General features: G+C 40.9%; 2 protein-coding genes across 2 annotated transcripts; both read right to left on the bottom strand.

The window, feature by feature from the left end:
* Window positions 1-1,965: 1,965 nt before the first annotated feature.
* Window positions 1,966-2,925, bottom strand: LOC130884312 (olfactory receptor 2D3-like). The gene has a single exon (XM_057785425.1). The coding sequence runs from the start codon at window positions 2,908-2,910 to the stop codon at window positions 1,966-1,968; it is 945 nt and encodes a 314-aa protein (XP_057641408.1). The 5' UTR covers window positions 2,911-2,925.
* Window positions 2,926-17,381: 14,456 nt separating this feature from the next.
* LOC130884311 (olfactory receptor 2A12-like) lies at window positions 17,382-18,329 on the bottom strand. The gene has a single exon (XM_057785424.1). It carries the CDS (start codon window positions 18,327-18,329, stop codon window positions 17,382-17,384), a length of 948 nt encoding a protein of 315 aa, XP_057641407.1.
* Between the last annotated feature and the right edge of the window lie 3,881 nt (window positions 18,330-22,210).

Here is a 22,210-nt window from a genome sequence, read left to right as displayed (position 1 = left end):
AAATCAGAACAGAGATAAAGAAAGACAGAGAAAGAGAGGGAGGGAGAGAGAAGTAGAGAAAGTAGGCAGAGTCAGAGAGATACCATGTAGCTGCCTAAAGAGAAGGATGCTGGAACCCTACTGGTAGGACACTACCTCATGGTGAAATGGGTTAATTTAAGATGTAAGAGCTAGCTAGAAATACACCTAAGTTATTGGCCAAAAAATGTTGTAACTAATATTGTTGAAATGGGAGCGGCGGGGCTGCTTCCCACCGCCACCGGGCTAGCTTTACTCGAAATAATTACACAGAAACTGTATTCTTTTAAACACTGCCTGGCCCATTAGTTATAACTTCTTATTGGCTAGCTCTTACATATTGATCTAACCCATTTCTAATATTCTGTGTAGCACCACGAGCTGGCTTACCAGGAAAGATCTTAACCTGCGTCTGTCTGGAGTGGGAGAATCATGGCGACTCACTGACTCGGCTTCTTTCTCCCAGCATTCTGTTCTGTCTACTCCACCCACCTAAGGGTTGGCCTATCAAATGGGCCTAGGCAGTTTCTTTATTAATTAACCAATGAAAGCAACAGATTAATACAAGACCCACCTCCATCATAATATAGTTTCTGTGTGATTGTTCAGTACTGGGCATCCAGGAAATGAATGAGCAGTTTCCATCAACATAGGTTCTGTTCCACAAACTATCAGCTTATTTCTGTCCTGACAACACCTGCTGTGCTACTTAGAATAGAGTGCCTCAGCCTCTGCTGTCTGTACTATCATGTTATTCTCATCATGTTTTTGGGTGGTTTGTAGGTTATGCTATTGTTTCTGGGAATTATATCAGGTAACATAATCTATGTCTCTTGCTGCCTTCAAAGTACAGGAACCAACACAACAGACCATGGCAAAAGACCTTGTATTAATTCTCTCTAGACAAAAAAAACTTTCTACCTCCTGTTCTCAGGTTGGACAATACTGTACTAAACTTTTTTTTAGGGTCAGCAACCAGCACCCAAATCATCACACAGAGACATCATATTAGTTCTGATTGCTTGGTTAGTTTATGCTCATTTCTGACTAGTTCCTTTAACTTAAATTAGCCTGTTTCTCTTTATCTACTATTTTTCTCAGGCCTTTTTAGTTTTCTTTACTTCTGTATATTTAAGATTCACTTTTTCTTGTATCAGCTAGCTAGTGGCAGCCTGGCTTCTATTCTTGTATGTGTACCCCTCTTCTTCCTTGTTCTCTTTCCTCTTCTTCTCTTTCATTCCTAAATCTCTCCTCCTACTTATTCTTTCTGCATGCAAAGATTGCCTTTCCTTTTCTGCCTTGCTATTGGTCATTCAACTTTTTATTTGAATAATCAGGTGCCTAAGGCAGGAAAGGTAAAATAAATGTACCACATCTTTACATAATTAAACAAATGCCGGATAAACAAATGTAACACATCATAACATCATTTAGCATATACAGCAGAAACAAATGTAACACACCTTTACACAGTTAAAACAATATTCTACAGAATAAACAAAAGTACTATATCTTACCCAGTTAAAACAATATCCCACAACACCTTGCTAATTGCTTTGGCCAAAAAATGTGTGCACAGAGGAGCAGGTCACTCTTAAAAAGCCAAGTTATTGCGTGTTTGTCCATCGTTCCTTTTTTTCTGCTCTAGTATGACATGTTGGGTATAAGGTTTCTTCTTCAGGATGGATGAGAGAGGACAGAAGGTCATTCCCAACCTACAGCCTTAAAGATGAGAAACAGATGAATCTATTCTGCTATAATCCAATAAGATTACTGATGTGTTTGGAATTATACCTTTGTATATCAATCAAGGCAGCCACCTTGGTTTGTCCCAATTATGAAGTGCAATGTTGGTTCAAATGTACTTATCAGTTACACACAATAAGTAAACTGTCCTTTTCTTAAATAGTGAATGATCCACTCCAGGTTCTCCTAGATTCTGGTTCATCAGCCTGCCTTACTATGCCCTATAACCTTGAGAAATGCCCTCTTGATGTCCTTGTTTCTCAGACTGTAGACCACAGGGTTGAGTAAGGCTGTGAAGGCATTGTAAAAGAGTGCTATTTTCTTGTCTTGCTCAGGGGAGTAGCTGGAGTTGGGCTTCAAGTAGATGTAAGAGGATGGACCATAGAATAAGAAGACCACAGTCAGGTGGGAGGCACAAGTAGAGAAAGACTTGCAACGTGCTTGGTTGGACTTGATCTTGAGAATTGCCTTGGCAATATGGACATAGGAAGCCACAATGAGTGAAATTGGGGTAAGCCCCATAAGAACATTCAAGACCTGGTCCACCATCTCAATGATGTGGGTATCCATGCAAGCCAGGCTACTCACCGCAGGACTTTCACAGAAATAGTGGTTGACCTTGTTGGACCCATAATATGGCAGACTCATCGTGAAGTAAGTATGCAACAAAGAAAAGAGAAAACCACAGGCACAAGACCCAGTTGCCAACCATATGCACACGGCCCAGTTGAGTATTACAGTATAACGCAGTGGGTGGCAAATGGCCACATATCTGTCATAAGCCATAACAGCATAGAAGGTGGCCTCTACCATACACAAAGCACTAAACACATACATCTGGAGCCAGCAGCAAGCAAAGGAGATGGTCTGAGAATGAGCAAGAAGGTGCACCAACATCTGGGGCATGGTGGTAGTGACATAGCTCATATCCAACATGGCGAGTACACAGAGGAAGAAGTACATGGGAGTGTGCAGATGTGTGTCCATGCAGATCAGCAGGATGATGATTCCATTGCCCATGACTGAGCTCAGGTAGATGAGAAGGAACACAATGAAGAGGATGCTGTTGGTTTTGGGGTCACTGGAGAAGCCAAGCAGGATAAACTCAGAAACCCAGCTCTGGTTCTGCCCTGGAATCATCCACATGGTGGAGGCTTTAAGAGAATCACATTCATGTATGTGTCACCGGATACATGCCAGCTGTAGAGGCAGAAAAGGAAGATACAGGCTGGAGAGATGACTCAAAAAGTTAAGAGCACTGACTGCTGTTGAAGCGGATCAGAAAGCTCAGAGCTGTGTGACTCCAGTTCCAAGGAATCTGATTCCATTCTCTGACCTCCACTGGCAAGACACACACATGTTGCACAATCAAGTATGTAGGCAAATATCTATACACATAAAATTAAAGAAATACTTTTTAATTAAGAAAAGAAAGGCTAGCATGTGGGTTCTGAGTACACTGTTCAGTTTCTGTGAAGCTTCTCAAGCTACTGAACCTCCCAATGCCTCTGTCTCTTCTTCATCTATCAAATAAGGCTGATGACACTCATAAACTATGATGGACACATCAGGATTATGATGGACATCTAATGCATCTCACAGAACTAACTCGTCTAAATAACATGTAACACATGATATGTTGTATGCAGTCTCACACTCATTTCATTTTGGGGAAGGCAGAGACAGAACAAGAGGGCTACACTAAGCTACACTAGGTGAAATGATGGGCACTGAGTTCAACTAAGAGACCCTGTCTCAGTGAAAAAGGAGAGAGCAATTGAGGAAGAATCCTATCAGTCTACAACGACACCACAACACACACACACAAACACACACACACAAACACACACACACAGATACATGCAAAAGAGAGAATAAACGAACAGATGGAGATAGCAGAACAAACATCAGTCAGACACAGGCCCTCACACATGTTGTCGTATGACTAGTGACAGAAGGTCACGTGTGCAGTGCACTGGAGACACTGTAGTCTTCCCAGGGAATGCTGATGGATCGTGTGTATCTGTGAGGAGATAAGTTCTTTCTTTCTTTCTTTCTTTCTTTCTTTCTTTCTTTCTTTCTTTCTTTCTTTCTTTCTTTCTTTTTTTTTAACTGTTACCTCCCTCTACATGCAAACAATGCATTCCAGGTGTACCGTGGAGTTGAGTGGTAAATCTATAGCAAACAAATTTGTTATTTACTTCGGTTCTTCAAGACAGGGTTTCTCTATGTAACAGCTCTGGTTGTCTTGGAACTCACTTTATAGACCAGGCTGCCCTCGAGCACAAGAGGTCTGCTCACTTCTGCTTCCTGAGTACTGGGAATACAGGCATGCAGCACAACCATCTGACTGCAGCCAAATTTTTAGCATCAAGCATGATAAATATATTTATCCTCTTAGGGTAAGCAAAGGTAAGATTTCTTTAAAGGATACTTTCCTTGGGGGAGAAAACCCTCTGTAAGCTAGAATAATGCAAAAACAAGTACTCAAAAGTTTATACAAAGACTTAGAAAAAACAGAAACATAAAAACAGATGCTACAATAGAGTAGGTAAAAATATTTAAAGGTCACAAGGCAGCTGTCTGGCAGCACTGATGAGGCTGAGGTTCTCAGCACCACTGCTCTTCTGGGAGTTGCACGAGAACAGCACAGCACCAACGCCCACCTCCTCTTCTCAGTCTCGCACCCCCGCACGCTTACCAGCCTGGCTACAATAACAGTTATCTAATATTGACAAGAGTAATTGGATCCAGTTGAAGAGTAAATTCCAATGATCCTTTTAGTGTGTGCCTGGCTGTGTTTACTAACACTCTATACATTTAATGCTTTTCCCAGCAGTACAAATCCCAACTTTATGTCTAAAACAAAATATGAACACATAGTCATATATAAACATATATTCAAGGAAAGACATGTAAAGAAAATTTCCTAATGCTGCTCAATAAAGTCTGATCTTGGTCACCACTCATATGTTAATCAGCAAGACAATGGTTAAAGCAGGATTGCTCTGATGGGAGAAATATGAACAAGACTCCTAGACATCCTCAGTCTTCTCTTTCCCTGTCCCTATGCCCTCTCCTGACCAGGCGAATGCTCAGAACCCTCACAGCTGTCCTTCCTTCCCCCCCATGTCTGGAGCCCATCATCTCTCTCAACATTTCTGCACCAGTGTCTCCACGCACCTATGCCTCTAAATTTCCCCCCTCAATACAGTCTTATTTATTTTAATTTAAATAATTATTTTTATATAATATAATTCAGTCGTATTTTCCCCTCTTCCAACTTCTCCCAGATCCTCTCCACCCAACTTCAAATTCCCTTTTCTCCCATTCTCTCTTTCAAGAAAAACAAACAACAAACACTATTTTAAAATTAATAAAAAAGAAAATCAAATCAAAAAATACTAAAACAAAACAAAACTCAAATGTGGAGTCAGTTTCCTGTTGTCCCACTACTCCTGGCATGTGGCCTGTTCTGGAGGGTAACTGATACATATATATAGACATTCTATAGACAACTGGTTTTCCCTTTCATAGCAGATATCACTGAAAATTGATTCAATTTTAGGTGCAGGAGCTTGTTCAGTTCCCTTTCTCGGCAGTTCCCTTTCTCAGTGCTGGTTCTTTGTCTGCATCAACATGTTCTCCCTGGAACTGCTGTAGCAGCAATTGTTCAGAAATTTCACATTCATCCTATATGGACCAGTTAAGATCTCCCACGCCCTGTCCTTTGAGGAGGGTGCAGAGGTCATTCCTAACCTGCTTGCTCTGTGGACACTGAGCCTCAATACACAACTTTCACCTCCATCTCCTCTTCCCCATTCACAAATCTCCATAAAAACACTCCTGGTATCCCGCATGCCTCTGCCTCTCTCATGTTAAGAAATCGCCTAGCTTCTTATCATCATCATGAAGGGGGAACCACCACCTGTACTGTGTTGCTCACACTGGGGCTACAGCAGGACTTAGCTAGGCCAGGAAGAATTCCCTGTTATGCTACCACTTCCTGTCCTAACCCAAGTAGGATACATCCTGTATTTCTTATTCATTGGCCGGTTACAATCTGAGGTGTTCTAGAGGGGCCTGATATCAATTTTGAAACAAAACAACATGGTCAAATCTTTCTTTTCCTGTTAACTGAGTCCTCACACAATTAAGGAAAAATTTTCTCTGATAGAATATTTCCGCATGGGCCATTTCCTAAGCTTTTTTAAATAAAACAATAAACTAACATTTATTGAGTAGTTTGTACATTCCAACCATAGTTTCCCTAATTTTTGCTCAACATAACAATTCACTGAAGGAATTATTCTTACCTATATGTTATAGGTGAACACCTAAGGCCTGGAGAGGGCAGTTCATTCAAGATTACAGGGAATGGGGGAAATGGGTGTTTGGGTGCTGTGATGTCAGAGCCTGACTCTCTGTCACCTTCTCTGATTCTGGCACACAGGCACTGAAGAGGGAGGTGAAGAAGGCAAAGTCTTCACATTGTCCATCTAGTTGAACTTAATGAGACTCAGTCAGTCCAGAGCCCTCCTAGGACAGAGTTGGTAGTCAGGCAACAGACCAGTTCTCCCAATGAGATTTCCCATCCTGTCTGAATGTGGGAGGCCCTGGGATGTACTGAATGTAGGAGGATCCTAGAAAAGAGGACTTGAGGTGTGGTTTCTGTGGCATGAGACACCAAGTATTGATCCACAGCCTGTTATGGTTTCCCAGCCCAGTGGTCTCTGACTTTGCTTACAGTGACACACCAGGATTGCTGGCCCAATTCTATGAACACAAAATCACAAACAAAGACATTATAATTGAGTTCCAAGCCATAAAATGCTATACATTGTAGCCCAAATCTAGGAAGCCAGCATCTGGAAGACTGAGGATGAGGAGTCCAAGAAATACTCAACTATATCTGAGTTTGATGCCAACCTAGGGTACAACAGATTCACACCTCCTCCCAAAGGAAACATCAAAACAGAATCACAATTTCTCTGCCCACAAAGTACATCAAGCTGTAACTCTCTGTCTGGGAAGGCTCCTTAAAAGACATTGACCACCACTGCTCTGTAATAGATGTGACTTTCTGCTTCACTTGAGATTTTTGAGCTTAGAACTCCATAGTTTTTATTTCTAAACACAAATTCTCTGTAAATATTTATTAAATTAATAAACAGAGAAGAAAAAAGGGAAGTAAAGACATAACAGGGAGAAAAAGATGAAAAAAAGAGCAGGCAATGATGGGAGAGGTCTGGCGAGTTTGAGATGTATGCACAGATGACCTGCAGATGGATGGCTTGATTAATTATTATCTCTAGTCCCACAGATGCCAGAACCCCACCCACAGGCCAAACACCAGTGACTCTCTTACCTCTTGCAAATCCAAGGAATGTCTCACTGAGTGCCTCATATGAGGAAGTCCAATAAAACCAAATAATTCAGAAAGTTGGGATACTAGGAAGTAGCTCCAGAAAAATTCCAAGATGCTGTAGAGTTTAATGGACTGAATCTTTCACTTCCTCTGCAAGTAGGCCAGCCTTGACTCTTAAAAATTTTACCCATAAAATCTTTCTTGATAAAGGTAAGCTCAGACATATTCACCTCTTCACAGTGGGAACAGATGCTGAAGTTTTATGACCCTGCCTCCTCTCTTAACCCCAGGAGAACAGGAAAAGGGCCATTTTTGTTCCCAGTAGGGTTGCAAGGATGATTCCTGAATGCTGTCAGCAAGAGCACAAAAGTGACACCCTTGGGAGCAGAGCAGGAGGAAACAACCCACGGGAGGAGGAGTGGTGACCTGTTCCCTCTTCTAAAATCACTGGGGAATCACAGCAGCTCAGAGAAGAAATGCTGGAACATGGTCACCTGATAGACAGCTCAAGGACTTAAATTATCTTTCTGATTCTTCTTTTACTGCCCAAACCGTGAGCACTGACACTTAATGAGACCACGTTTGAGTCACAGTCCTCTTCCTTCCTCAACCACCTTGGTGCAATCAAAGTCCTACCTTCTCTGCTGTGTAATATCTGAGCAAGTTATCTATTGTGGAATAACCATTTTTATACTGTGAAGATGTATCACTTGGATTGCTTTATAAAAAACAACTGACCAACCAGTGTCTATGAAGGATTTTGGGGACAGAGAGGACACTGAGAAGAAGAAGAGCAGAAATGTTGAGAGAGAGAGAGAACAAGCAAGATACGCAATAAGAGAGGTAGCAGTGATGGGATAATTGGCAGCACACAGATGGAAAGATATCGGTTAAGTTATAAGAGCTAGTTATAAGCAAGCCTAAGCTATCAGACAAGCTTTCATAACTAATAATTTGTCTTCGTGTCATGATTTGGGTGCTGGCTAGTGGGACACAGAATGACTTGCAAGGTTACCCAACCTCTCTGGTGCTAATGAAGGGTCAAACAACAATAGTGATTGGAGCATGGTCATGAGCAAATTGGATTTGCTGATATTTCAGAACACCTAATTTGGTTCCCAGCATATAATATGGAAGTTCACAACCATCTGTATCTCCAGTTTTAGAGGACTTGGTGCTCTCTTCTGACTTCCCCAGGGACCAGATATACATGTGCTGTATGTATATACATACATTCATATATATGCAAAATGCTGATAAACAGAAGCAAACAAACAGAGTTAACCATGACATTATAACATGGAATTCACGAATGACATCTCCATGACAATGGAATGAGAAAACTCTCTGAGGGCTTCATATCTCTTGGATACAAATAAGAATTTGAGTCCAAATGTATCAAGCTCTGAGCATGTTCCCTTGAACTTGCTGTCATTCTATCTCAGTTGCATCGTCTGTTGAATTCCAATAGTCACCTCTTCCCTTCTTGACTGATTAGAAAATAATTGTGATGATGTCATCACCTACAATGACTAGTGATGCATGTTCCCTGACCTTGTATCTCCATTCCTGTCTTCTCTCTATGTCTTGATTTCCTAAGGATTCAGAAGGAGAAGACTGGATGACAAAGTCTTCCTAGAGTGATTGATAAGGGGTTAGAATTCCTGTGAGCTGCTCCTTAAACACAGTCAATAGTAAGGTTAATTATGAAATGACAAGTAAGTTGTACTGCAGAAAAAAAACAGAGTGCCTAGGAATGTTCTCAGCTGTATAGTGCCTGAGTAAATAGAATGCTCAAGTCTAGAGTTCACATCATAGCATTAAAGAGTAAAGGCAACAAAATCTCTGAACTCTGTACATCCTGATGAGCAACTCCATTTTCCTGTGCTCCGTTGTATAGTGTGATTCATTTGCTGGTTAAATACTGTGTAATGACATGTAATCTCAGTGGCATGTGTTGCAACCGTGACATTGGCCATCATCGGTGTATTTACACCTTCGTAATTGGCAATCAGCACTAATCAGAAGCACCTTGGCCCCTGCAGTGCTGTTGCTAAGCCTTGAGCCACAGCTCAGACCCCAACTCTCCTCACTCCTGTTGTTGATCCTCATCAGCTCTGAGAGGCAGTCGAGTCCAGGCAGAGCTTCTTTTCCACCAGGATGTATAAGGAAACAGATTCAGAGAGAAGCAGACAGAAGTCACTGCATGTCACATATGGAATGACACAGCCACCATGCCCTGTTGTTTTTAGTCACTGAGATTTTATTATGGAATCATAGGGAGGGGCTCAAAAGGGAGAAAGACATACACACCACTTGTATTAAACATGGATTTCAACAACATGGCAGAGAAACCATCACATGTGTGTCAGAACTTGGAAATGTGAAAAAAACCAAAGTCTCAGAGAAAGCATATTTGGGGTCTGGTATAAAAAAAAATCAGAAGAAAAATAAAATAACATGAAGCAATGTTGTTGTTGGTTTTTCTGTCTTTCTGGGTGAGGACTCAGAAAGGTAAGCAGACATAATATGGCATCATGGCTGTTCCTGGTGTTTTAAATCACTACAGCATAAAGAGATTCCCAAGTATGGTCCTACCTTCTCATTGAACAGATAGCAAAAAGTGAACAGAAGACATGAGTTATTTGACAAATGTCACTCATTTAGTGAATGATAGAATTATCTCCAGGACCTGGCCACTTGCCACTTGGGTGAGGCTGAATCTGCCATGTCTATGACATACTTGTGTGAGTTCAAACAAGTGGGTGTACCTCTACTCTAACCAAAAATGCTCCTGCTGCTCAGAGCTGAGCCAGTTTCACAGTGGTCATGAGATCAACCCAAAGGTCAGCATGAAGTAAAGGCAAAATTCAACTCAAGAGGTTCCATTCTGTATCAGAAGGACCCACAGACCTAAGGAGAGGAGGGCGAACTTCAAAAAGAGAAGGAAGCAGATCCACAGCTCTCACAAGCAGGGACTCCTTAATTTGGCTTCCAGATAACAATACTTCATTAATGGACCACTTATGGATAGCATCAAATAAAAAAGGATGATTAACAAAACAAAATCATTTTTCTCTATCAAAATATATATTTTCAGTATGTATCTAAATACATAATAACTGTAATATGTGTATGTGTGTAGTAATTAGGAGCGGCGGGCTAAGTTCCTGGCACCCGGCTGCCCGCACGGCTAGCTTTACCCGAAATAATTACACGGAAACTGTATTCTTTTAAACACTGCCTGGCCCATTAGTTATAACCTCTTATTGGCTAGCTTTTACATATTGATCTAACCCATTTCTAATATTCTGTGTAGCACCACGAGCTGGCTTATCAGGAAAGATCTTAACCTGCGTCTGTCTGGAGTGGGAGAATCATGGTGACTGCCTGACTCGGCTTCTTTCTCCCAGCATCCTGTTCTGTCTACTCTGCCTACCTAATTTTCTGTCCTATCAGGGCCAAGCAGTTTCTTTATTAGTTAGCCAATGAAAGCAACAGATAGATACAAGACCCACCTCCATCATTTCCCCTTTTTCTGTTTAAACAAAAAAGAAAGGCGTTCACTTTGACATAGTAAAATTACATATAACAAAACAGTTATCAAGCAAGAATTACAGTTACAATATTTATAACTATTTTATCCTTTATCATAACTAAGGAAAACTATAACTTTCTATCCATTCTTCAACTCCATCAAAGACTCAAGAAGGATATAATATTACCTAAGTAAACAAGAACTAAGAAACTTCAAACTCTAGAAATGACAGAGACATCTCGCTGCCTGGACAGTCACCCAAAGTTCCTCTGTACTGTTGGGGCATCCATCTTCAGCCTACAGGCCATAGTATACAGAAGACATTTCTTTAGGCAAGCTAAACCAGAATGGATATCAGAGTGGCGCCCAGCGTGGTAACAAACTCCATATAAAAGCTGAGAGGGCTTGAAAAGGAGAAAGAGAGAATTTAAGACACTCTTCGCTGTTTGTGGGTTGCGTGCCACAAAGAAATTGTCCTGACTCAGCAGCAGGAAAAAACTGGCTGTTTTAAAATGCCGGCTTTCTGGGCTGTGCCGCCATTGTGATCTCTGCCTGGCTCCTGCAGGAGACAGAGCTTTTGAATGGAGCATTTGGAGTAAAGTGCTACGGCTTGCTTCGTGGCAACTAGACTCACTGTGTGCCTAAAAGGAAGTCATTGCGTGCTGTGGCTCAGAGGCACAAGCAGCTCCACCACGCTACTGGTGCAATGTGCAAGGATCAGAGGCACGAGCGGCTCCGCCATGTTGGACCAGGCGGGGCAAGCTGGTAGTACCTGTTTTTGACCTAGGAATGTCACAGCTTAGATTCTTAAGCGCTTAACAATTTAAAAATGCAAAACAAAGTGCTCATAGATAGTAAAAAAAAATTACAGATTCACAATAGGACAGATTCAGACCACTAAATGGATCACAATGTTGAATGAGTGTACGCAGGCTTGAGAGAGAGAAAAAAAAATAGAGAGAGAGAATAAAGTTAATGCCCTTAAAAAAGGGGGGGGGGTAAAGTCTTTAAAGAGACAGAGTACAGATAGTTATAGATTAAAAGAAATAAAGAAAAATAAGCCATGTAAAAATGGAAAATTCACAGAGAGTCTGGATTATGTACATTATGTTTTCTTTAAGATTTTTGACTGTGAAGGAGCTAAGTACAGAGAGACATTTCATTATATGGGCTACCAAGTGGAACCAGAACGAATATCATGAGGGTATGACTTCAGAATTTGGGTCTAAGGATATGATGCTTTGGAAAGGGTCTTCTTTTGTTTTCACAGAGGATGAGACCCTGTGGATCGCTTCTATCCCAATATGGTATGATAGACCACGCCCTCCTGAAAGGTTGCTGTGAACACCTTCAGAAAATTACTTCATTCAACTGCCAACTGAGATGAACCTGGCACACAGGTTATACCATGAAAGACCTAATTAACGACACCCCCATTCAGCAGGAAGCAGTTTGGAGAGGAAAAAACTGCGCCCATATTCCCAGATATTGTTTATAAATGTTCTTTTATATTTAAAGGGGGATATGATATAGATATGAATAATTTGCATTGGTATGGATTTTAAGGTCAATTTTGTTATATGTATATGTATTTCTGATCTTGATTAAGGTATTGTGATTGTGTAGTTCATTTAAAAATGTAATGTATAATTAGGAAATATAGGTTGCTAATGGATAATCATCAATAATAATAAAGCTTGTAGTCATGTTAGTTAGATTTTCTATATATGTAGAGATATATTTCAGTTAGATAGGCATTCTTCATATCTTTCAAAGACTGCAGAATATGGCATTTAATGTTTTAATAATTTAGGGCTTTTTATGACAATGAGACATGTCTGCTCCTGACAGCACCAGTCTACTTCAAGAGGAAATGAGCATCAAAGAGGCTCCTTATGAAGTTTGATAGCCATTTGGGCAAGAAACTGCTCTTGCCTGGACTGTTGCATAAACTGGACACAAAGAACCCACAGAGAGAGGACTGCTGAACTTGCCAAAAGGTGAGATGGTCTTTCGGGGTTCCTGATTCATAAAAGAGTCTGCGAGACATTCTGCAGGACACAGCAGATAGTGACTGAACTGCCTTTAAAATTTCCTGCTTCATGGAAATGTCTGCTGGATACTATGGGCCTGAAGGCTGAAGATGGATGCCCCAACGGTACAGAGGAACTTTGGGTGACTGTCCAGGCAGTGAGATGTCTCTGTCATTTTTAGAGTTTGGAAGTTACTTATTTCTTGTTGGCCTAGGTAATATTATATCCTTCTGGAGTCTTTGATGGAATTGAAGAATGGTTAGTTATAGTTTTCCTTAGTTATGATAAAAGATAAAATAGATATAAATATTGTAACTGTAATTCTTTTTTTTTTTTTTTTTTTTTTTGGATTTTTCGAGACAGGGTTTCTCCGTAGCTTTTGGTTCCTCTCCTGGAACTAGCTCTTGTAGACCAGTCTGGCCTCGAACTCACAGAGATCCGCCTGCCTCTGCCTCCCGAGTGCTGGGATTAAAGGCGTGTGCCACCACCGCCCAGCTTGTAATTCTTGCTTGATAGCTGTTTTGTTATATGTAATCTTACTATGTTAAAGTGAAAGCCTTTTTTTGTTTGTTTGTTTAAACAGAAAAAGGGGAAATGATGGAGGAAGGTCATTGGTTAATAAAGAAACTGCCTTGTCCCCTTTAATAGGGCAGAAAATTAGGTAGGCGGAGTAGACAGAACAGAATGCTGGGAGAAAGAAGCCGAGTCAGGCAGTTGCTATGATTCTCCCACTCCAGACAGATGCAGGTTAAGATCTTTCCTGATAAGCCCGTTTGTGGTGCTACACAGAATATTAGAAATGGGTTAGATCAATATGTAAGAGCTAGCCAATAAGAGGCTGGAACTAATGCGCCAGGCAGTGTTTAAAAGAATACAGTTTCCATGTAATTATTTCGGGTAAAGCTAGCCGTGCGGGCGGCCAGGTGCCAGGAACATAGCCCGCCGCTCTTATTACAACATATGTGCATGTTATAGGAGGGGATTGATTTCACAAGGTTATTTGAAGGCTTTGGTTTAAGTAATATAAGGCTATATCGTTAAGGTGTCAGTACACCCAATATAGATACAGAGATTCAATATGTCTTTCTTATAATCTTAGCAGTCAGACTTTTCAAATTGCCAAATGGATCCTAAAGTTTTTTGGAAAGTGCCAAAGTTCCTGAAGAGGCCTGTGATTGTCTGACTAACAATGGCCCCACAGGCTCATATATTTGAACACTTAGTTACCAAACAGTGGAGCTCCTTGGAAGGATTAGAAGGATTAAGAGGTGTGGCCTTTTGGAGAAAGTACATCACTGGAGGTAAACTTTGAGGTTTCAAAAGCCCATGCCAGGATCACTGTGTCTCTGGCTATGGATCAGGATGTAGCTTTCAGATACTGCTCCAGTGACAGGAGCGTCACCATACCCATGCCATGATGGTAAATGATGGACTAAACCTCTGAAACCATCAACAGCCACCCAGCTACGTGTCTTCCTCTAAAAGTGTTGTCGTGGTCACAGTGTCTCTTCACACAGTAATCTTGTGACTAAGACAACACCTAACAATCTTTAAAAATAATGACAAAGAACAAGAACTCATGTTTCCCACTTTTGAAACCATCCACAAAGTGATAACAAACAAAAAAGATGACACCAGCCTGAGACTGACATGGAATTCAATAGACCAAGATTTTCACTCCAGACAGAAGCACTGAAATGTATTGACTAATCTTTTGGTCAGGTACATAAAGAGTGTTCAATGGGGAAAGAATAATGTTTTCCAAAAATGTGAAGGAGACACATGGATATCCACATGACAAAGAATATAATTGGGCTTTTGCATATTTTATATACAAAAGTAGTTCTGAATGAATCCAAACCTAAAAAACTTTAAAAACAAAGTACAGGAATAAATTTTCATGATACTGGATCAAGAAACAATTTCTTAGATCTGAGATCTACTTATCAAAATGACAAGGGATAAAATTGCTTGGCCAGGTTGTGTGGAGTATGCCTTCAATCCCAGCAATCCTAGGATAGAACCTAGAGCATCTCTTTTGGTTTGAAGCCACTTGGTCTATATAGTGAGTTCCTGAACAGCCAGGGATACCCAGCATGAATCTTTCTTTTTTAAAAAAAAAAGTGTATTACTTGAGCTAAATAATTTAACTACTCTCTTTCCTTCCTCTCTTCTCCTTTTTCACCCTACCCCTTCCACCCCTAATTCCCAGTTCTCTGGAGCTGTGGATTGTAGTCTTGTTATCCTTTGCTTTCCTTTATATCTTCTATCTACTTATGAGTGAGTATATACTGTGTTTGTCTTTCTGAGTTATGTTTCTTCACTCAGGATTTTTTTTCTAGTTCCATCCATTTGCCTGAAGATTTCGTGATGTCACTGTTTTTTACTCCGTAATACTCATTGAGTAAATGTACCACATTTTCCTTATCCATTCTGCAGTTCATGGGCATCTAGGTTGTTTCCAGGTGTTGCCTATTATGAATAATGCAGCTATGAATATTGTTGAGCAAGTGTCCTTGTGGTATGATTGAATATCCTTTGGGTTTATGTCCCAAAGTGTTATCATTGTGTCTTGAGGTAGATTGATTCCCAATATTCTGAGAAACCGACATACTGATTTCCAGAATGGTTGTGCAGGATTGCATTCCCAACAGCTACCTTAAAAAAATATTATCAGAAGAGTAAACAGTAGCTGTGTAGGAATGGAAACTATACCTTCTATTATGGAAGATGAACAATATTAAGCGAGACACACTTGTGACTTTTATAGTTGGTTCCCAACTTAACTAGACAAGAAATTAACTAAAATCCTAAAATGGAGGTCACAACTGAGACAAATGTTTTCCTTAATTCGGAGGTAAAAAGACACAAAAAATCCAGATACCAAGGCTTAAAGATGCATACCTTTAACCCAGATCCAGAGGCTGGAAGGCACACACTAAATTGGGTTACACCTTCTTGGAAGCATATAAAAGGACTTGGAAGAAGGAATCTGTTGCTCTTTGCCTGCTTGTTGTTACCTTGCCTTGTGGTGAAATGGGTTAATTTAAGATGCATGAGCTAGCTAGAAATACACCTAAGCTATCGAGCAACAGTTTTGTAGCTAATATAGTTTCTGTGTGATTATTCAGGTCTGGGCATCCAGGAAATGAATGAGCAGTCTCCATCAACATTGGTTTTGTTCCACAAACTATGAGCATATTTCTGTCCTGACAACACCTGCTGTGCTACTTAGGATATAGTGCCTCAGCCTTTTGCTGTCTCTACTAACATGCTATCTACAGTTAGCATGTTTTTTGGTGATTTGTAGGTATGCTTTTGTATGTTATTTTCTGGAAACTGTAGCAGGTTATGTAATGTATGTCACTTGCTGCCTTCAAAGAAGAGGAGTTAACATAACAGACCATGGAAAAAGACCTTGTATTACTTCTCTCAGATGAAAAAACTTCCCACCTCCTGTTCTCAGGTTGGACAATACTGTACCAGCCTTTTTCTTTGAGTCAGCAACCAGCTCCCAAATTATCACACAGAGACTTCGTATTAGTTCTGATTGTATGAGATCGTATTAGTTTATGCTCATTTCTGGCTACCTCTTTTAACTTAAAAGTAGCCTGTTTCTCCCTTTCTACCATTTCCTCCGGCCTCTTCAGTTTTGTTTCCTTCTGTATACTTCATTTTCACTGCTTCTTGTATCAGGTAGCTGGTGACAGCCTGGCTGCTGTCTTGCACGTGTACCCCTCTTCCTCCCTGTTCTCTTTTCTCTTCTTGTCTTTCATTTCTAAATTTCTCCTCCTACTCATTTTTTTTTTCTGCCTGCAAACATTGCCTTTCCCTCTTCTGCCTTCTCAATGACCATTCAACTATTTTGTTTTGTTTTGTTTTTTGTTTTTTGAGACAGGGTTTGTGTAGCTTTGGTGCCTGTCTTGGAACTAGCTCTCTTGTAGACCTGGCTGGCCTTCAACATACAGAGATCTGCCTGCCTCTGCCTCCCAAGTGCAGGAATTAAAGGTGTGTGCCACCACGCCCTAAATTGACCAATCAACTTTTTATTAGACCAATCAGGTGCCTTAGGTAAACAAGGTAAAACAAATGTAACACATCTTTACATAATTAAACAAATGAAATACAAGCAAGTGTAATACCTCCTTACATCATTTAAGAAATGCAACACAAACAAATGTAACACACTTTTGCACAGTTAAAATAATATTCTATAGCATAAACCAAAGTACATATCAGCACCTAGTTATAACAATACTCCACAGTGCCATGCTTTGGCCAAAATATGTGTGAACAGAGAAGCAGGTCACTCTTGAGAAGCTGAGTCATTGCAAGTTTGTCCATTGTTTCTTTCCTTCTGCTCTAGTACAAAATGTTGGATATAATGTTCTTCTTTCAGTATGGATGTGAAAGGATAGAAGGTCATGCCCAACCTACAACAACAAATATCAGGAACAGATTAATCTATTTTGCTATAATCCAGTAAGATTACTGATGTATTTGGAATTATACCTTAGTGTAGATTATCAATCAAGGTAGCGACCTTGGTCTCACAGTGGTTTGTCCCAGTTACTTAGTACAATGTTGGTTCAAATGCACAGGTCAGTTACATATAATAAGGAAACTGTCTTTCTCTTAAATAGCGAATGATCCACTCCAGGTTCTCCTAGATTCTTGTTCAGCAGTCCACCTTACCATGTCCTATCACCTTGAGAAATGCCCTCTTGATGTCCTTGTTTCTCAGACTGTAGACCACGGGGTTGAGCAAGGCTGTGAAGGCATTGTAAAAGAGTGCTATTTGCTTGTTTTGCTCAGAGGAGTAGCTGGAGTGGGGCCTCAAGTAGTTGTAAGAGGATGGACCAAAGAATAATGAGACCACAGTCAGGTGGGAGGCACAGGTAGAAAAAGCCTTGCATCGTCCCTGGGTGGACTTGATCTTGAGAATTGCCTTGGCAATATGAACATAGGAAGCCACAATGAGGGAAATTGGAGCAAGACCAAGAAGAACATTCAAGATCTGGTCCACCATCTCAGTGAAGTGGGTATCCATGCAAGCCAGGTTACGTACTGAAGGACCTTCACAGAAATAGTGGTTGACTTTGTTGGGGCCGCAATATGGCAGACTCATTGTGAAGAATGTATGTAACAAAGCAGAGAGGAAACCACAGGCATAAGACACAGTTGCCAACCATAGGCACAGTCCCCAGTTGAGGATGACAGTATAATGCAGAGGGTGGCAAATGGCCACATATCTGTCATAAGCCATGACAACAAACAAGGTGCACTCAGTAGCAGCCAGGGCACTAAACACATACATCTGCATCCAGCAGCCAGCAAAGGAGATGGTTTTAGAGTGAACAAGAAGATGCACCAACATCTGGGGCATGGTGGTGGTGACATAGCCCGTATCCAACATGGCGAGTATACAGAGGAAGAAATACATGGGAGTGTGCAGATGTGAGTCCAGGCAGATCAGCAGGATGATGAGCCCATTGCCCATGACTGAGCTCAGGTAGATGAGAAGGAACACAATGAAGAGGATGCTGTTGGTCGTGGGGTCACTGGAGAAGCCAAGCAAGATGAACTCAGAAACTCTAGTTTGGTTCTGTCCTGGAATCATCCACATGGTAGAAGCTGTAAGAGAATCACATTCATTTATGTGTCACCTAACATGTACAGTTATAGAGGCAGAAATGGGAGATACAGGGTGAAGAGAAGTCTCAAAAGTTAAGAGCGCTAACTGCTTTTGAAGGGGACCAGACAACTCAAAGCTGTGTGGTTCCAGTTCCAGGGGATCTGATTCCATCTTCTGACCTCCACAGGTAAGACCACACATGGTACATGAACATGTATTTAGGAAATACCTATATACATAAAATTAAAAATACTTTTTCATTAAGGAAAGGAAGGCTGGGGTGTGGGTTCTAAGCACACTGCTCAGTATTTGTGCATCTTCTCAAGTTCCTGAACCTCCCAATGCCTCAGTCTCTTCATCTATCAAATAAGGCTGATGACACTCATTTCTCATGATTAAGATGAACATCTAAAACATCCCACAACCTCCTAGACACAAATGTGACACATGGTATGTCATATGCAGTTTCATACTCTCATTCCACCAGAATTAGGCAGCTAGCTACACTAGATGAAGTGATGAACAGTAGGTTCAACCAAAGATGCTCCCTCAATGAATAATGTGAGAGCAACTGAGGAAGGATCCTGTCAGTCTATGATCACACACACACATACACACACACACACACACACACACCACAGATACATGAAAAACAAGAATAAATAGATTAAGATGACATCTAAAACATCAGTCAGACACAGACCCTCACACATGTTGTCCTATGAGTAATGACAGAAGGTCATGTGTGCAGTGCACTGGAGACACTGTAGTTTCCCAGGGAATGCTGATGGATCATGTGGATATGTGCAAAGATAAGTTATTTCTTCCTTTTTACTGTTGCCTTGCTCTGCATGCAAAGAATCCATTCCAGGTGTACTGTGGGTTTGAGTGGTGAATCTATAGAAACCAAAGTTGTTTGTTTACTTTGGTTCTTCAAGACAGAGTTTCCTAGTATAACATCTCTGGCTGTCATGATACTCTAACTTTATAGAAAAGATTAGCCTCAAACTCAAGAGCTCTCTCCACCTCTGCTTCCTGAGTTTTGGGAATACAGGCATGCAGCCAATGGTCTGGCTGCAACCAAATTTTTAGCATCAAGCATGATAAATATATTTATCCTCTTAGTGTAAGCAAAGGTAAGATTTCTTTAAAGGACACTTTCCTTGGGGGAGAAAACCTTCCATAAACAAGAATAACAAAAAAAACAAGTACTCAAAATTTATACTAAGACTTAGAAAAAGCAGAAACATAAAAACAGACGCTACAATGGAGTAGGTAATCATATTTAGAGGTCACAAGGCAGCTCTCTGGGAGTTGCATGAGAACACCACAGCACCAATACCCACCCTGCTCTTCACAGTCTCGCATCCCCACATGCCTACCAGCCTGGCTACAATAACAGTTATCTAATATTGACAAGAGTAATTGGATTTAATTGAAGAGTAAATTAAAATGATCCTTTTAGTATGTGCCTGACTGTGTTTACTAACACTCTACATATTTAATGCTTTTCCCAGCAGTACAAATATCAACTATATTTCTGAAACAATATGTAAACACATAGGTGCATATAAACATATGCTCAAGGAAAGACATGTAAAGGAAATTTCCCAACACTGCTCAAAAGTGTCTGATCTAGGTCACCACTCATGCTAAACAGCAAGACAATGCTTAAGGGAGGGATTAATTTTATGGAAGTCGATATATCAAAGAGACACTTAGACATCCTCAGTCTTCTCTTTCCTCGTCCCCACCCCTTCTCCTTACCAATCTACTACTCATAACCCTCACAGCTGTCCTTTCTTTCCACCCAGGTCAGGACCCATCATCTCTCTTGGAGTTTCTGCATCACTGTCTCCATGTGCCGATGCCCCTAAATTTTCCCTTTCAATAAGTCTTATTTATTTTAATTAAATAATTGTTTTCATATAATATTCTTTGATCATATTCTTCTGTTCCTCCAGTTTCCCCCAGATCTTCCCCACCAAAGTTCAACTTCTCTTTTCTCCCACTGTCTTTCAAGAAAATCAAACAACAAAAATTAAAAAATTAATAAAAAAGAAAATCAAAACAAAAAGTACTAAAACAAAACAAAACCCAGATGTGGAGTCAGTTTGCCTGTTGGCCAACTACTCCTGGCATGGGGCCTGCTCTAAAGGGTGATTGATACACACACTGCTATTCTATTGGGGACAACTGGTTTTCCTTTTCACAGCAGATGTCACTGCAAACTGCTTCATTGTTAGGTTCAGGAACTAATTCACTTCCCTTTCTCAGTGCTGGCCTATTGCCTGCATCAACACGTTCTCCAAGTTACTGTTGGCAGCAATTTTTCAAAAATTTCACATTGGTTCTATCTGGACCAATTAAGAGCTCCTGTGCCCTGTTCATTGAGGAGGGTGCAGAGGTCACTCCTAGCCTGCTTGCTCTGTGGACACTAAGCCTCAGTACACAACTGTCACCTCCATCTCCTCTCCCTCATTCACAAATCTCCATGAAAGCTCTCCTGTTATCCTGCATGCCCATGCCTCTTTCGTATGTTAAGAAATCGCCTAGCTTCTTATCATCATCATGAAGGGGGAACCACCACCTGCACTGTGTTGCCCACAATGGGGCCACAGCAGGACTCAGCTAGGCCAGGAAGTCTTCCTTGTTATGCTACCGCCTTCTGTCCTAACCCAAGTAGGATACATCCTGCATTTTGAGTAGCCATAGTTCCCCTAACTTTTGCTCAACATCACAATTCACTGAAGGAAGTATTCTTACCTATATATTATAGGTAATATATATTACCTAAGGCCTGGAGAGGGCAGTTCGTTCAATATTACAGGAAATGGGGGAAATGAGTGTTTGGGTGCTCTGATGTCAGCACGTGTCTCTTAGTCACCTTCTTCGCTTCTGGCACACAGGCTCTGAAGTGGGAGGTAAAGAAGGCAAAGTCTTCACATTGTCCATCTAGTTGAACTTATCGAGACTCAACAGAGATCAGATTCTTCCTAGAATGGAGTTGGATGGCTATCCACAGACGAGCTCTCCTGATGAGATTTTTCCTTACATATGAATGTGGGAGGCCCTGGAATATACTAAATGTAGAAGGATCCAGGAAAAGAGGATTTGAGGTGTGATTTCTGTGGCATGGGACACCATTTAGTGATCCACAGCTTGTAATGGCTTTCCAGCCCATTGTTTACTGACTTTGTTTACAGTGACACACCAGGACTACATCATTAAACATTAGAATTAAGTTCCAAGCCAGAAAAAGCTACACAGTGCAGCTCCAACCTGGGAAACCAGCATCTGGAAGGTTTAAGATGAAAAGTTCAAGGAAATACTCAACTATATTTGAGTGTGATGCCAAGCTAGGATACAACAGACTCACACCCCATCCCAAATGTAAAACCAAAATAAAATCATGATTTCTCTGCCCACAAAGTTAACCAAGCTGTGACTCTGTGTGTGGGAAGGCTCCTTCAAAGACATGGACCACCACTACTCTGTAATGGATATGGTTTTCTGCTTCACTTGAGATTTTGAGCTCAGGACTCTATAGTTGTTATTTTAAACACAATTTGAAACCGACAAACTCACTGTAAATATCTATTGAACTTATAAACAGAGAAAAAAGGGAAGTAAAGACATAACAGTAAGAAAAGAAGAAAAAAGAACAGGCAATGATAGGAGAGGTCTGGGGAGTTTGAGATGTATGCACAGAGGACCTGGAGATGGATGACTTGACTAATTATTATCCCTAGACCCACAGATGCCTGAACCCCACCCACAGGCCAAACACCAGTGACCATCTTACTATGTGTAAATCCGAGGACTGTGTCACTGAGTGGCTCTTATGAGGAAGTCCCATAAAGCCAATTACT

Source organism: Chionomys nivalis, chromosome 11 (assembly GCF_950005125.1).
Source record: "Chionomys nivalis chromosome 11, mChiNiv1.1, whole genome shotgun sequence".
In the NCBI taxonomy this organism is placed as follows: domain Eukaryota; kingdom Metazoa; phylum Chordata; class Mammalia; order Rodentia; family Cricetidae; genus Chionomys; species Chionomys nivalis.
The sequence above is the reverse complement of the archived record's forward strand: the minus strand, read 5'-3'. Positions and strand labels throughout refer to the sequence as shown.